General features: G+C 43.9%; 1 protein-coding gene across 1 annotated transcript in view; it reads right to left on the bottom strand.

Moving 5' to 3' along the window:
* The window catches only part of IPO9 (importin 9), a 76,917-nt gene extending 62,629 nt beyond the window's left edge, over nucleotides 1–14,288 (bottom strand). Inside the window, exon 1 of the mRNA XM_074977837.1 lies at nucleotides 14,108–14,288. Coding sequence (XP_074833938.1) covers nucleotides 14,108–14,240 — 133 coding nt within the window. The 5' untranslated portion in view covers nucleotides 14,241–14,288. The remainder of the gene's footprint in view (nucleotides 1–14,107) is intronic.
* Nucleotides 14,289–16,144: the final 1,856 nt, after the last annotated feature.

Here is a 16,144-nt window from a genome sequence, read left to right as displayed (position 1 = left end):
AGTGGTGACTTGGTTTTTTTAAATGCTTCTTAGAAAATACATACCTGAGCTGCAGTCCAGTAAGTAACTTAAGTATGCAACATACAAGCACCTAAAATATTGAACTGCAGTTTATGAAGAATGCTAAGTCAATAAGCAAGTGAAAGATGAGGCAGCAAATATTGCATTACAACAGCTTAGCCTACCAGTATGAGAAACAAACTGCTTACACCACAGGACAGTTCTCAGTTTAAACAACCCTGAAGTGACACACTTTGGGGGTGAAAAGAAACTGACAGCTTCTCAAAGAAGAAAGGGAAAAACTGGACTAGATGTTATCCTAAAGAGCTTTACCACAGTTTGAAGAGTTGGTCAAAAAGGCATATAAACTTACAGTCACTGGTGAATTTATATAAATAGATTCCAGAATTGTAACTCTAAAACCTTGAATGTCTGAGTCAGTGTGAATCAACAGAAACAGATGCAAGCAAGTATGGCTGAAAGCTCTTTTACTTCAGAATATCACCAGGTTCATTCAGCACAGGTATGCTACACATAGCCTTCTATTTCTCCAGTTGCTGGACACATCCCTCACCTTTTCCCACACCAATACATCACTGTTGAACACACCTACTCCTCAAGAGCCTTCTCTCAACCCATCCCAAACCCTGGTAATTCCTAGTCATCCCAACAGCATCCCACTCTCATCAATCCTTTTATCCAGTCTGTCCCTAAACATTCAGCTACATCCAATTTTATAATTTCTTTACAACTAAGATAGAAATTTCAGAATGTCATACCCCAGAAGTTTATAGATTCCCCCTCCCAATTAAAATATAAAAAAGTTACCCCATCCCAGTTAACAATTTGTAGTTGATTTATAAGTAAATTCTTCAGTTTGCTGCAAATACTTTGCACTGTTTCAGTCATGCAAAGACCACATAGCATAACAGGAAATCTGGCTCGAAGTTTTTAAAATAAAAATTAGTATTTTTTACATCTTCAACTCACTGGATAGATCACAGGGCAGACATCATTGGGACATGTTTGTATGAGGCTTTAAATAATCAGGGAAAGTTCTAGACAAAAAACTGATAATCTGGTGTTAATGTTGACAGTATATATTGTAACAGGGTCAGGTCAGCAGAATCCAGGTGGAAGGCAGCTCATGACCCAACCTGGGCTAGGGAAAGAGCGGAAAGAACTAATTAAGCTCCAGGTTGAGGCAGCAGAGTGTGGCAGCAGCAATCAATTAACAAGGGCCAGCTGATCTGACTGAAGGCAGGCAGCAGAGGCAAACAGAGCTGGGAAGAGAACAAGAAAGCTGGTGGTGGAGTTGAGAGACTTTATGCAGAAGGTAAGAAGTTAAAAGCAGATCAGAAATCAGGAGAGTGCCCGTATGAGAGCTGGGGAGGGAAGAGTGTCAGGGCTTCCCAGCCAGGCCAACAGCACTGGCAGCAAGAGGAGGAAGGAAGGAGACCAGACATCAACCAGAACAGCAGGGGTAGACACAGCCCAGACCCTTCAGTCGGGGATCAGAGGTGAGGGTCTGGAACCAAGGCAAAGAGGCACCTTGCCACAATATGAATAGTTTAAAGGGGGAAAACCCCTCCAAGACTGTTGTAATTATCCCAGACATTAGTATTACCAATGTCTGAATGCAGAGTCTGGGGGGGGGGCGGTGTGCGTGTGCGCGTATTTTAAAGTTTAATCTTAGGTTAAACAACTTCAATTCTGCCCTGAATTGCTATTGTGCAATAAGATGATTGTGCTTACAGCATTTTATTATATGTAATTCACTAAAGTAAATTAAACTGGTTTTAAAAGGTTCTCTCCTATGGCATCATTACAGAACAGAGCTGAGGTTCTTTAATGCCTCACTTGTCCACCTTCACATATTTGTATTTCTTTTAACTGTAACTTTGAATTTCCATACCTAATAAACCTTGTTTGGGGGCATAACTATAAAACTGCAGTAATATTATAATGGTAAAATGTATGTAATCTCAACCTTAACTCCACCTTAACAGCTTTTCTTCTTGTTGTTAGGAACACGTAGAGAGAGAATTTGGAAAAAATTTAAATGAAGTTATTTGATTTTTTGAATTTTAAGTGTTCTAGGTCTCTTCCCCACACTCTACTTTAAAGTGATTAGCAAACAATAACAATTGTCTCTTGTGGCACCCCACAAGTCAAAGCCATGCCTTCCATAGACATCTAATAATATTTGCATTCTAGGAATGAGTGTTCCAATTATAATGTAAAACTTTCTGGTTGCACAACAAACTTCTACTTAAAACAATTAAACTAACTATGCAACTATCACCAATTCTTCTATGAAATGCAAAGCTTAAATCCTTGTTCCAACTTAGAGTGTAACACCACCATACAGGTGTCTCATTTTAAATCTGTTAGCCTTCACATTTCTTGCTATTTTAATCACAAGCACCTGAACCTCCTATCATCCCACTCCTTGCAAGCCTTTTTATTTGAAGCACACACTACATAAAAAGAAGAAACAAAATTTGATGACTAGTATAAATTAGTATAGCCAACCTATGCCTCTTCCAAGGAATCTGTTATTGCACTACTTTGACTGGGTGTTTGTTTAGCACTTAAGAGATCCTCAGCAGCGGAGGGGCTTCCCACCCACAGGATGCTGACATGTTCCATGGGAGTTCTTAGCAGAATTATGGAGCCATGTGGGCTAGTGGCATACACCTTAGACACGCAACTGCAAGGTGTTTACAAGAGTATTTGTGGAACCAAACACGTGGCTAATAGGAAAAAAAAACTGCACAACTGGCCTTTATCCAAGCGCAGGCTCCATCAGTTAGGCTCAGTGAACACCACATGCCCAGGAGCGAGTCTTGATCCTCCGAGGGCTCTCCTTTGCAGAAGGCCAATGTTTACACTATACTGGAAGAGATCCAGAAAACCTCAGATGAGAACCAGAAAGAAACTTCTGCTTTTGACTCCAAGTTAAGGGGATTGTACCACTACTTGCACTTGAGCACACGAAGAAATATAATTAAATGTAATGCGTCCAGGAACAACCAATCATCATAGGAAGTCAGCAAACAATTTTTCCTTGGGCAAAGCAGTAGGGAAACATAGATGCACGAAGAACCTATTTCACCTTCCTCTGAAGGATCAGCTATTGAACAATTCTGTGGGCAGAATGGCAGACTAAATCCAAACTAAAAAGCAGTCCTCTGGCATTTTATAAAGTCAAACAAAATGATTTATTAGGTGATGAGCTTTCGTGGGACAGACCCACTTCTTCAGATCTGGAAATTCTGACAAATTCCTGTCATTCTAATTTACTTTTAACAGAAAGATAGGAAAAAATGAAATGAAAATTGACAAATCAGCTACATAAGACAGGACCGACGACTAAGGGGTGGGAGAGGAGGGGGAAGAAAATTGCTTACTGAAAGTTTCTATTAAGTTAAATAAGTTGCCCACGGTCACTATGACTATCAAAGGCATGGAAACTGTCCTGTCTCTTTGTTTTAGGATGCAGGATGTTTAGAGAGACTAACAGATTACAAAGGGAGACATCTGAATTGGAGTTTACTCTCAAGTTCAGCACTTTACACCTGGGTCTCAATCACGATAGCAATTACCTTACACATTACAAGGACAGCTTCCCAATTCTCTGATATTTGTAGTGACTCAGGCAACTCACTTAATAGACACTCACAGTAAGTAATTTTCTCCCCCCGCTTTTCCATTAGCTGCCCTCCTTCTGTCCTAGGTGGGAGATTTGTCAGTTTTCATTTCATTTTGTTCTATCTTTGTTTAATTCTCCTTGTGCCAATTTACTTTTATCAGAATTTCCAGACATGAAGAAGTGGGTCTGTCCCACAAAAGCTCGTCACCTATTAAATCATTTTGTTAAGTCTTTAAAGTGCTAGAGAACATCTTTGTTTTGTGAAGATACAGACTAACACATTTACCTCTCTGTGACTAAATCCGAACTAGTATAGCAAAGCCTATGTAAGAAGTGAAAATTACTACACATCAAGGTAAATATTACCAAATTAACAGCCCAACCAGAGGCTCACAAGGCCCAGAAGAACTGGATGGAAGGCAAAGATCCAAAACTGCTAATACAATTGTATAAACAGCAACAAAAATGGGAGGAAAAACTGAAATGCTCAAAAAACCAATACATTTAAGTAAGCCCACCAAACCCTGGTTATCAACACATTTTTGAAGCCTAATTTTTGCCTTCTATGGAAAACATCTGCCAAGAACATTATTCCCAAGTACAAGTAAACCCTTCAACACTAACAAGCCAAACCATCTAACAGATACTAAATGAAACGTTGGAAATTTAAATGTCCTCCACTGAACACAGATCAAATTCTCTCCATATGGCACAATAAGACTGAACATAAAAAACATTATTCATGTTCTCCAAAAGGGAGACTTTATCTGACAAGTAAAAACGGTACCACTGCTTCAACTGAAGGAAACCAACACTCTACATAGGACAGAAAAATAAAATTATTCAGGGCTACTGTTTTTGCCAAAAACTCAACATATGCTGCCCTGACAAAAGTAACGAGTTCTCTCAAATAAATGAATAGTGCAGAGGTGGTCAATAAGCAGACCACAGGCCAGGCACAGTTTGCCAAGGTTAGCCCCAGCAGGCCGTCAAACACTTTATTTACCTGAGCACCTGCTGAATCTAATGACCCTATGATACACCCTGGAAGTTGCTTTTTCAAATAAATCCCTTGTATCAACTTGCTCGTCTTCCACCTCTTTTCAATAAAAATAGAGTGCTTTTTGGACAGTACCGTCCTGGTTACTATAGACTGAAGACGTGTACTGAGAGATATCAGAAATGCCAGTTAATAGAGCTTTCCAGTTGAAGCAGTGCTGGATAACACAGCTTTTACTGCAATAGCAAACTGATCAAAGATGGTTACCTAAGAAATAAATGAAACTTCAATTTAAGTCTTATATACTAGACAAGATTTGAGTGTCTCATCCCGTTAGATAGCACATGCACTTTGTAGATGTTTTATACACAGGCAACAATTCCTTCTTGCCTGCAGGGGAAAAGTGCTTCCCCCAGTTTCAAGTCTTTGTTCTTCCAGATGTATTTCCAGGTGTTGAGTTGTGGGGAAAGCGAAGCCCACTGGCTCCCTTTTACAACTTCTTTCATGTGGTCGGATCCCCTTTACCCTAGCCCAGTTGGTGCAAAAACAGAGGCACTAAAATGCAGGTCAGGATCATGTGGGTTAGTCATATGCCCTCCCCTGCTTTGGTGATCACAACAGCCATTTCCCATAAGCTGACTGAAGTGTCCAGTGCACAGTTCATCAGGTAAAGATAAGAATTCCCTATAACCCACTGTTTTTGTTGACGGGCCATTCAACTTGAAGAGGTCATTCACAGTGTGCTGGCAGACCATATATAAAACTTTGTATTACTGAGGTGCAAGTACATTTGAAACACAAAACACAACATTCACATTCATAATACTCAAAAATAAAAATATTTGACAAACCATAACTTTTCTATGGACATTTTATATTACATATCTTGTACAAAATGCATCACAATTATGTCATAATCGTATTCCTATGGTGAATATGGGGTACAGAGTCACAAACAGATTTACCACTGAGTTTTATGCTGCTGCTGCCCTTCACATTATAGAAGTGCCTTCCATGCAAATTTGATGCATAGAGTTTGATCAATATCTACATTCTTCCAAGTGGGTACATATTTTTGTGCTATTGCCTCCCAGTGTTCAGCCAGGCAAAAAACAATTGCTAAGTTTTTGAGATGAGAAATTTTCTCCCACTAGTTCAGTAGCCAAAATAAATCAAATCTAGTTTCCCGACTCCACCCCAGAGTCCATTCCTTGTCATGGTAAGGTGGCTTGTGTGTCTTAGTGACCTGGAGAACTATACCAGCGGGAGCTACAGCTCCTGGAAGGGTCACCAAAACGGGACAGATCAAAGGAGAGAGACCAGACAAATCTGGATCACCAGTCACCAAGGTAGAAGGAGTTGGCTTAGGGTTAACAACCCTATCCACAAAAAACAAACAAAAATTACAGAAACACTTACAAAGAAACTACAACTACACAAGTCTTGGGAGGAGTTAGCAATTCACACAGAATGAGTATGAAGTGTGGTACAGAAAACTGCAAGGAAGCTGCCCAGAAAATGACCCTTCTCTGACCCAGGACAACTACCCAGTTTGGTACGTGGAATGTTCGAACTACATATCAAGTGAGGAAGACAGCACAGATTGCAGCAGAGATCTTGCAAGCTTGCAATTCTGGCCTTGCGTGAGACAAGATAGAAACTACTTGGGCAGCGACACCTGACAACAAGTGAAACACTTACCTACTCAGGACATGGAAAAGAGGGTGCACCACACACAGAAGGCATGAGTTGGATGTTATCAATAGAGGTATCTTCTGCTTTAATGGAATGGACAGCAGTATCATCATGCATCATCACAGCCAGATTCTATATCAAAGTGAGGAAGGTACTGATGGTGCAATGTTATGCACCAACCAATGAAGCAGCTGATGAATGTAAAACAGACTTCTATGAGAAACTACAAAGCACTGTGAACCAGAAAGCAAAGAAGGATATCTTGATTTTGGTGGGCAGCTTCAATGCAAGAATTGGAAGCATAAATAAAGGCAGAGAACAGAGCATGGGAAAAGATGGCCGAGGTAACATGAATGAAAATGGAGAGTGCTTCAGTGACTTTTGTTTCTTCAATGGACTGGTGATAGGTGGTAGTGTTTTTCCACAAAGGATTCATAAGTTCACTTGGGTTTCACTGGACCATCAGTAAAAAAACCAGATCGACCACATCTGCATCAGCAGTTTTCAGAAGATCAATGCAGGACGTCCACACTAGAAGAGGAGCAGATGTTGGTTCAGACCACCATCTGGTCACAATAAAACAAGTTCAAGCTCAAGAAGTACACCACAAAAGTGACCAAAATGGGACTGACATTCAAATCAAGAGAAGAAAGGGGAATGGCTAGGCCATGCTCTCCGAAAACTATCATCCAGCATAGTCTGTGAAGCTCTCACATGGAACCAGCAAGTAAAACACAAAAGAGGAAGACCTTGGACGATGTGGAGATCTACTGAGATTGAACAACAACTGGGGTACTCCTGCAGTCAGCTAGAAGTTTTGTCTTGAGACAGAGTGAATTGGAAAAGACTTGTAGATAACCTATGCTCTACTTGGAATACAAGTGTTTAAGGAAATGAGCTTCCCCGCACATGAAATGGCAAGAGTTTTCCTGTGCCAACAGCACTGAGAGATGGAATAGTCTTCCCAACTTATTAAAAAAATGGTAGGCAAAGCATAATCTCACATTTGTAAAAGTAAGGCTGTATCTAAACCCCATGCTATTGTAAAACAAAGTTAACACAGGCAATTTACTCACCAAAATAAACACCAGACAACCATAAATTTGTATCAACTACCCCGTGCCCTTTGAGTTCACTAAAATTCTAATGAAAACCAGCTAACACGAGCTTAGCTTTGCACTCTGAAACTAGCCATAACCAGTCTGGTTATATTCAAACACTCCAACTGCACTCACTATTAGCTCTAGTTATAGTCTGAGTGATGAAGGGATTAGCTGGAGAGCTTTTCAAGCTATGATTGTGGTATCAGGCACTAGTAGGAGGGGAGAACAGGGAAATGTGAGCCCTACCTTCTCCATGTGCAATCAAAGGCAACAGTGCATGTGTACCTTGAGAGAAGCAGTACGCCTCATTTAAGTGCTGCATTGTGTAAGTTGCCTGGCTGCCAGGCACCAGGATCTTCTTACAAGGGTGACTGTCTGCAGTTAGGTGCAATATGAGTGGCCTTTGACCTTAATGAACGGTAAATGAAAGTATAGCCTTAGATGACATTGTGTACATAATGGTTATGAAGTTGTAAAATTAAACAGATGAGATGGTTACAGATACACTACAGCCTGAGGTGCAAACACTCAGGACTGATTAGGCAGAGCTAGTGAAGCCCCGGAAATCAACCTCTGATCACTCTCCAGTTGACCCTAGTACTGTACCCACAATGAGACGAGTAAGGTAAGTCAATGAGAGAGTCTTCCATTGACTCAGTGCTATGTAGACAGTGTAGTAAATCATAATATAACAAGAATGGCCAAACTGGGTCAGACCAAAGTTCTATCTAGTACAGTTTCCTGTCTTTCAAGAGACCAATGACTGATGTCCCACAGGGAGTGAACAGAACAAGTAATCACAAAAGTGATTACTCATGACATCCCATTTCCAAACTCTGAGAAAGAGAGGCTAGGAACACCACTCCTCCCTATGCTGGCTAATATCTGATGGACCTAACTCCATGAATTTATCTACTTCTCTTTTGAGCCCTGTTAAAGTCTTGGTCTTCACAACCTCATCTAACAAGGAGTTCCACATGCTTACTATGCACTGTGTGAAGAAAAACTCTCTTTTGTTAGTTTTAAACCTGCTACCCATTAATTTCATTTGGTGACCCCTAGTTCTTTTGATATGGGAACAAGTAAACATCTTTTCCTTATTTACTTTTTTCATATCACTCATGATTATTGGGAGGGGTGGTATGTATGTAGATGTAGTCTAAGCATAGTGCAGTTTTTGTGTATTGTATGAGTGGGCAGCTACTGCTCCATACAATACAAAAGTAGAGCATAAGTTTATATATAAATGTGCATGCTAGGGAATCACTCTAAGCAGGAAGAGCAAAGGTTGAATGGACGTGTACCTTGACTGTACTGTCTGGTGTTCAGAAATTTGAATTTTGAATTCAGCATTCTAAAACACTACAAAGTATGTCAGTGAATTTCCTGATTTTCTGAACAGAAAGAAAAATCATGTTGGTAGGAATTAGTGGTCATTTAGGTAATTGTAGTTATTGTCTAGGTTTGCAGCTGAGCCATTACACCTAGCTCTTAATCAGCAGGTCTCAAAGCACCTTAACAGTCACAGAATCAACACCACAGGACAACTGAGGCAGAGAAAGCCGAAGTGACTTAAAAGGGTCCCTCCCAAATCCAGGCACACATGTGACTGACAGTCCCAGAGCAGCAGGAAAACTCAGATTACAGTGCACATGAGGGAGGCAGGGAGAGGGAAGCAGACAGGTCATTCCTGAGATCTGGGAACACGCACAAGGAAGAAAATGAGGCTCACAAGTGCATTTTGACTCCAATTCTCCAGTTGCCCTGCAACCTGCCTCTGTGTCACATAATGCCTCTCCTCTCCTACCAGCCATCCCATTCATTCCCCACCCCTCCCAATAATCATTTGTACGAGTAAATTGTTCTTCTCAAAAACAGTCAGAGCACCTACTGAATGTTCCATTGTATTCAGACTACACTTGCTCCCAGCAAAAAAATCTCTGACCAAGGCAGCTGGTAGTAACATGACTGCATGTTAATGTTCAGGTTTCTATCAATGGTCTGTTCCATCCTAGAGTGCCCGAGTAAGCTTCAAATTCCACACATAGCACATATCCTTGAACCACCCACATCCTCTGAAAACAGGCTGGCTGGAAACCCTCTCTCTGCACATACAGAGTATAATTTGTTTGATGCATGAATGTTAGGGTTGAACATACCCATAGAGCTTAAATCTCCACTCAGTAACGTTTACAATATTGCTTGCCTAAAGCAGTAATGGCTACCAAACACCGCCTGTGATGTCAAGCAGCTAAGACGTTCTGGGGCTGATGAGAACCGTGGTTTCCCCAGCGGTGCGTACCAACTATTTCTGGTAGGATGGGACAGGCGGAGTCTTAGATGAACCCTTCCCAAATGACCCCACATTAGTATTACTAACCCTATCTTGCATCTCTGTTAAGCACACCAAATTCGAGGATCATTCCAAGTACGCATGCAGATTTTTGAGCACTTAAAATAATCACCCTTTTAACAGAAAACAAAACCTTAATGAAACTGAAGCAGTGGCCTCTAGCTGTAATATCATAACTTGAATCTAGATTACCTATATTAAAAAGAGACTTGGCTTTGAATAAAGAGTGAAGTGCATTAAAATTAAAAGCTCTTGCAGGCAACACACTTGCAGAGAATTTAGTTTTTCACCTCTACCCAACAGTGAGCAAATGAGGCTTGGGTTCTTAGTTACATAAAAATTACTGCTCACTAAGTCACAGTTAGGTCAGCTTTGCTTATGGGCAATAATTCCAAAACTTAAACATTATTTACAAATACCTTAGGCTTATATGGAAAAAAAGAATGATTATGTAAGGGCTTTCTTCTTTCCCTGAAAGAGTTAAAGCAACAATTTAAAGTGAAATTTAAATAAGAACTACATGGAAACTCAGTTAAAATAGAGTATGCTGAAAACATGAAGTGTCATTGTGGGTGTGATAGTGTTCATATAGCAGGGTAAGAAGAAAATCATTAGCATTATTCCACATAACACCCTCTACGTTATTTAAGCTACCATCCCTTAGTAGCTGAAATTTTATAAACATTAGTTCCCATAGGACCCACTGGAGCAACTACCGTGTGGTATTTTCCTACAAACCCACCAAAGAACTTCTCAATGCCTATATCTACACATTCCCCCTACTTTGAAGGGGGCATGGTAATCAGGCTGATTGGAGAATACCAATGAAGTACAGCAATGAATATGCATCACTTCATTAGGCTATTTCTCCCCACAGCAACTTCAAAGTGTCAGATTTCGAAGTGCCAGTATGCCGTGTAGCCACAGGCACTTTGAAGTAGCGTGGTCACTTCAAAAGTGCCCATGGCTACACGGCATGCCAGCACTTCAAAGTTGCTGCAGGGAGAATTAGCCTAGTGAAGCACTGCTTATTCATCGCAGCACTTCATCAGTATTCTCAGATCAGCCTGATTCCTATGCCCCCTTCAAAGGAGGGGGCAAGTGTAGACATAGCCCTTAGAGGCATTTATTTGGATAAGCTCAGAAACTTAACTCTTGGCTATAATGAACAGCCTCTCCAGTAAAGCAAGACAATCCTCAGGCTCAGCATATTCATGTCCTGAGCACAAAAGGAGATTTGGCACACCAGAAATGTTTTTTAATACTCCCTGTGTCCTCAGGCAGTCCTCAGTGGAGGTCAGTTTCACCCAATGAGCTTCACATCCTTTGAAGATTTCTCTCTCAAGGGCATATATACAGTATTTGCTGCAAAGAAGGCGGGTGTACAACTCCCACAAGGGCACCTTATCTATTCTACAGAGAGAAGTATCAATTTAAAGCCATGGTTTCTTGTCAAAGAACTAATTGCAGTCAGCCATTTGAACAGCAGAGAACAAGTCCATAATCTCTGATTTCAGCGAACTGGAGCCAATTACTAATGGCTTCTCCCACTGTTAAGAAACACAAACATGAAAGAGGTTTAAGTGCTGCTCATTCTACTGCATTTCAAAGTTAATTTCCTTAAATTTGCAAATTGTCTATAATCTCAACTCTAGAACAGGGGTGAGCAAAAAGCGGCTCAGACAGGCTGAGCCCTGACAAGCCACCAGACGCTTTATCTATCTGTGGGTCTGCAGGTACAGCCATTCACAACTCCCGTTGGCTGCAGTTCACTATTCCCAGTCTATGGGAAGTGCAGGAAGTGGTGACCTGGTCTGGGCTGCTTTCTGCAGCTCTCATGGGCTGGGAACAGCGAACAACCACTCACCTTGTCTCTGGCTTTCCGTATGAAATCATGGAAAGAGTCAGACTGGGAGGAGACGAATGACAGCTGCTCGCAGATTAGGGGCAGGAATAGGTAACAGGGACCTTGCTCTAGCTAAAATGACAATCCTTTCTTTGAGGTGGAGCAGGACTTTGCAAGGGAGAGCAGCCACAATGCCTGCTTAAGAGGAGATAAAGAGGAATAATGCTTTGGAAGAGAGTGTGAATGTGACGCAGACCTAGTCACTCCATCCTCTTTACATGCACCCTACAGGAATAAACCCTAAGTTCCACTGCTTTCTCATTAATTCCATACATTGTCTATAAGCATACATACACAGAACTTGCCATCGGGGTGGTTTTAAAATAAAGCACCGCACAGTAGAACAGAAGTCACTGCTAAAAGATACTCAAGGTGTGCAAAGTGAAAATAAATGAAGCTCTATTTAATATGATGCACCAGTTTCATTTATCTCATTCCATCTCCTTTTGGAGCAATGTAGCATTATTTGAGCCTTATGAGAACTGTAACAATTTTCACAAGACTAGCCGTTGATTTTCCTAAGGGCAAGTGTCTGAAGCACAACAGAAACACACAGAATTTCAAAAAGGAACAGTGTCTTAAAAGAACTTTTTTAAAAAAATACTGATTCCTTGCTTTACAGTAACGTAGTTGAGGTTTGTTTGTTTGGTTTTTTTGGTCCACATGGATATAGTTAAAGCATACAAACACATCACATGTGAAGCTTTGGAACTCATCTTCATCCTGAATAGTCTTGCATCTGTTCTATCCTGCCTCCTCTATATCCCCAAATGGTATATAAGTTAGAGCAGTCCCAAAAACATCAGTTCCATCATTCAGACACTACAGCAGCACAGGTATGGCAATGCAGCTTTACCACTGTAGAGTAGATACCTCCTAAGTTGAGAGAAGGGTTCTTCTGTCAGTGAAGATAGTCCATCTCTTGAAAAAGTGATAGCTAGATCAACAACATAATTTTTCTGTCAACATAACCACATTTACACTAGGGTTGGATCATACTGTGCATGGCATGACATTTTGCACAGCCCTAAGCAACAAAACTAGAATGATGTAAGCACAGGTCTAATTCAAATTCCCTGCATGCATTAGCTCTGAATAATTGGCAATAGTAGGAGCACACTGGGATCCATACAGACAAAATACATTGAAGAAAAAACTACAATGTCTAGAAATTAGCTAACCATTCTTTCACCTTTGAGTCTTTGGCTGTATGATTCCCTCTATGACTAGCTAGCAATTCCCAGATTAATACAAGGGTCTCAGGAATCCTATCTAGCTATATCTTGCTAAATAAAGATTGAAAAATAAAAGTCTCAGATTCAGCATCTAATCTAGACATCAAATCGAGAGCACAAACTAAAGTTAAAGTAAAGACTAAGTTTTCTCCTTTGCCTTCAACATTCACAGGGAATTTTGCAGGCAAATTCTCCGGTTATAAAGTCAACCATGGAAAAAAATGGATTTTCAGTGTATTATTCTGTTGAAAAAATGGTGTTCATATTTGACGTTATTTGCACCTATAAGAGCATTTAATTCTAACACACATACCAAAGCTGATCTGAAGCCTAAAACCTTTGGTACTACAGACACAAAGTTTTTATACTGCTTCATTTTTAAAGATTACACGAATGTCCCAAGTGCTAAGGCTAACCTTTACAGAAAAGTCAATCTAGTAAGAGAAGTACAAGGAAAATCATAACAACTACACGTTCCTGTTCTTAATATTGATTTTTCACACAATGGAAAACCAAGAGGCCTCATTAATTACACCACTTAAATATTAAAGACTTAATTCTCTTTCGTCAAATTATACACATCTACATCTTTTGAAGCTCGCTCTTGAATTAGTGCTTGAAGACAATTAACCCTTTCTTCCTTTTGGCTCCCAAGCCAGACTGAGTTACATAAATGAAAAACCACGTGCACTAGTAAAGGAGAAGGAGGAGGGGGGCAGAAACACGGCTTGAAACAAACTCCTCAAAGCAGCTCAGGGAGAAAGGGAAAAGCAGCAGAACGCCCCGTTCTCACAGGAGAGAAGAGACGGGAAACCCCTTTTCCCTCCGGAAGCAGAGCCTCGGACGCAGACTAGCCAGAGCGCTGTACAACAGGAAAGGCCGAGGGGAGACGCGCTATGAGGCGGCAGCTAGTGTGTACCGGGGCTCGGTGCTGAGGCCCCCGCCAGCCGGGGGCGGGCGCACCCCAGACTAGGAGCAGCCCGGGCGAGGCGAGCGGAAGGGTCTCCCGGCGTGGCCCGGCCGGCCTCGCAGAGCGATTGGGTACGGCACTGGCAAGCTGGGCGGTGACCAGGGGCCCGGCTGTCCCCGCGCGTAGGGAACCGCCCGCGGCCGAGCCCCGGGGGTCCGCGCTGGAGGAAAGGGCCCGGCCCTGCACTCACCCTCAGTCACCTCCAGTACCTTCACCTGCTCCTCGGCGGCCGCGCGCACGGCCTGCACCGGGCACAGGATACCGGTCAGCGTCTCCACCAGCGCCTCCTTCAGGCCCTGCGCCACCGGCCCAGCGCCCGCCATCCCGCCGCCGCGCGAGCCAGCGGGCTCCAGCGCCAGCCGCCGCGCGCCAAACGCACGCACGCACGTGACGCAATGACGGCACGCGAGCCTGCGCTCCCACACGTAGCGCGGCGTCTGCGGGGGGAGCGGGGGAAAAACGGGAGCATGCGTGTGGACAGCGCCCCCACGGCCCGGCGAGGAACTGCACGCGTGGGGCCAGGCGAGGCCGGCGGGGGAGGTGCCGTGTGCAGACGGCCCGGCGCGCCTGCGCACGACGCGCCGGCTGAGCGCCGCCTGCGGGAGCCGAGCGAAGGCGTCGCTTCGCCGCGCAGCGCGCGCTTTGCCGAGACGCGGGCCGGGCGGTTCCCGCTAGGCGCCTGCCCCCCTCAGCGACGGGAGCGCGGCGGAGCGAGCTGGTCCCCTCTGGGTAACGACCCCCCGTCCCGTTTTTACCGGGACGCCCGTACTAAGCTGTCCCTCTGAAGGAAACGGGCAAATCGCCCCGTAGTTGGCGGAGCTCCTGGCACCCCGCGTCTGGGGGTGGCAGCCCCCGCGGCCCGGGAGCCCCTCTAGGGGTCGGCTGCCCCATTCCCCGGCCTCCCACGCCTCAGGGAGGCAGCTCCTGCTTCATGGCCTGGTCCCCTTGCTGGGAGGCTTTGAACCCCCCCCCACAGGGGTTTCTGAAGCCCCACCCTCCACTCCCTTGTTGCCTCCCCCTTGGAGGCTGCAAAACCCCCATCCTCGCTGCCTCACCCTGGAGCAGCCGCCCCAGCGCCAAGGAGCCCTGACATGGGACAGCAGCCCCGCTCCATGCCCGGAGACCAGGGCCCCGTGTTTGCCACAGGGCAATGTGGTCGCCCCAGCGCGGGAGGGGGGGTGGGCCCCTTCCCCCCTTCCCCCCTCCCCTTCCCAAGCAGGGGTCAAAGTACCTCGCTGGCAGCCATGGCATGTTGTGGCCCCCACCAACTCTGCGCTGCCTCACTGAAATGAGTGGCAGGTTCTTTTAACGGGGGCAAAACAATGGCTTTTCCCTACTCTGTCAGAAGCAGATCGTTCAGAAGACTGACTGAAAATTTCAGCCCAATCTGTTAATGATTGATAAAGTTATGGAAAAACAAAACTCTAATGCTCTCCTGCCCTCTGAACCCCTCACCCCTGGGTCCACCCTCACCCCTGCATCCACACACTGGTGCTCACACTCACCGCTTTTTTTCGCCCCAGAATGGCCCCCATCTTTAAAACAGTGAAGAGCACTGGGCTGAGGTACAGTCTGCAGGATTCCTCCTACAAGCTGGACCCCCTATCCTTCAATCCCCTCCACCACCCACACTTCCTCCCAGCTTCAGCAGAGCCTCCCATTTCTATGTTCTCACTTTCACAGACCAGGTTGTTTCTATAACCAGGCTTGGGAGGGCACAGTGTTCACTCAGAGCTAGGGCTCTCATCACAGCTATTTTGATGGGTTAGCACCCCACAGATAGTCGCTCTGGCTCACTGGCAGCTTGGTGGCTGGGAACTCAAACCTCCACATGATGACTAAGATTACCATATTTGAACTTTCAAGAAAAGGGACACTCCAGAGGGGAGGGGAAGAGGTGTCACATTCCCCCTCTGGGGCTTCTGCACTGCAAAGAGATTGATGCCTTTGTACTAGTCTCCCAAATCAAAGGAAGCAATGATGGTGGAGGAAGATGATGCGGAAAGAACAGTTACTTCCCTGTAACTGTTGTTCTGATGTTACTTAAGTCCATTCCATGTGTTACTCAAGTCCATTTGTGTGCACACATGCTACATTCATAGTTGCCAGAAGGCTGTGCCCCTAGCCGTACCAGTTGAATTGATTGTAGCACCGTTTGTGGCCATGCCTCTCAGCTGTGTATATATACTCAACACACATATTGAAATGCAAGAGAGCAGCCATCTGA

The sequence above is a fragment of the Carettochelys insculpta genome, chromosome 26 (assembly GCF_033958435.1).
Source record: "Carettochelys insculpta isolate YL-2023 chromosome 26, ASM3395843v1, whole genome shotgun sequence".
NCBI classification, from domain to species: Eukaryota; Metazoa; Chordata; order Testudines; family Carettochelyidae; genus Carettochelys; species Carettochelys insculpta.
The sequence above is the reverse complement of the archived record's forward strand: the minus strand, read 5'-3'. Positions and strand labels throughout refer to the sequence as shown.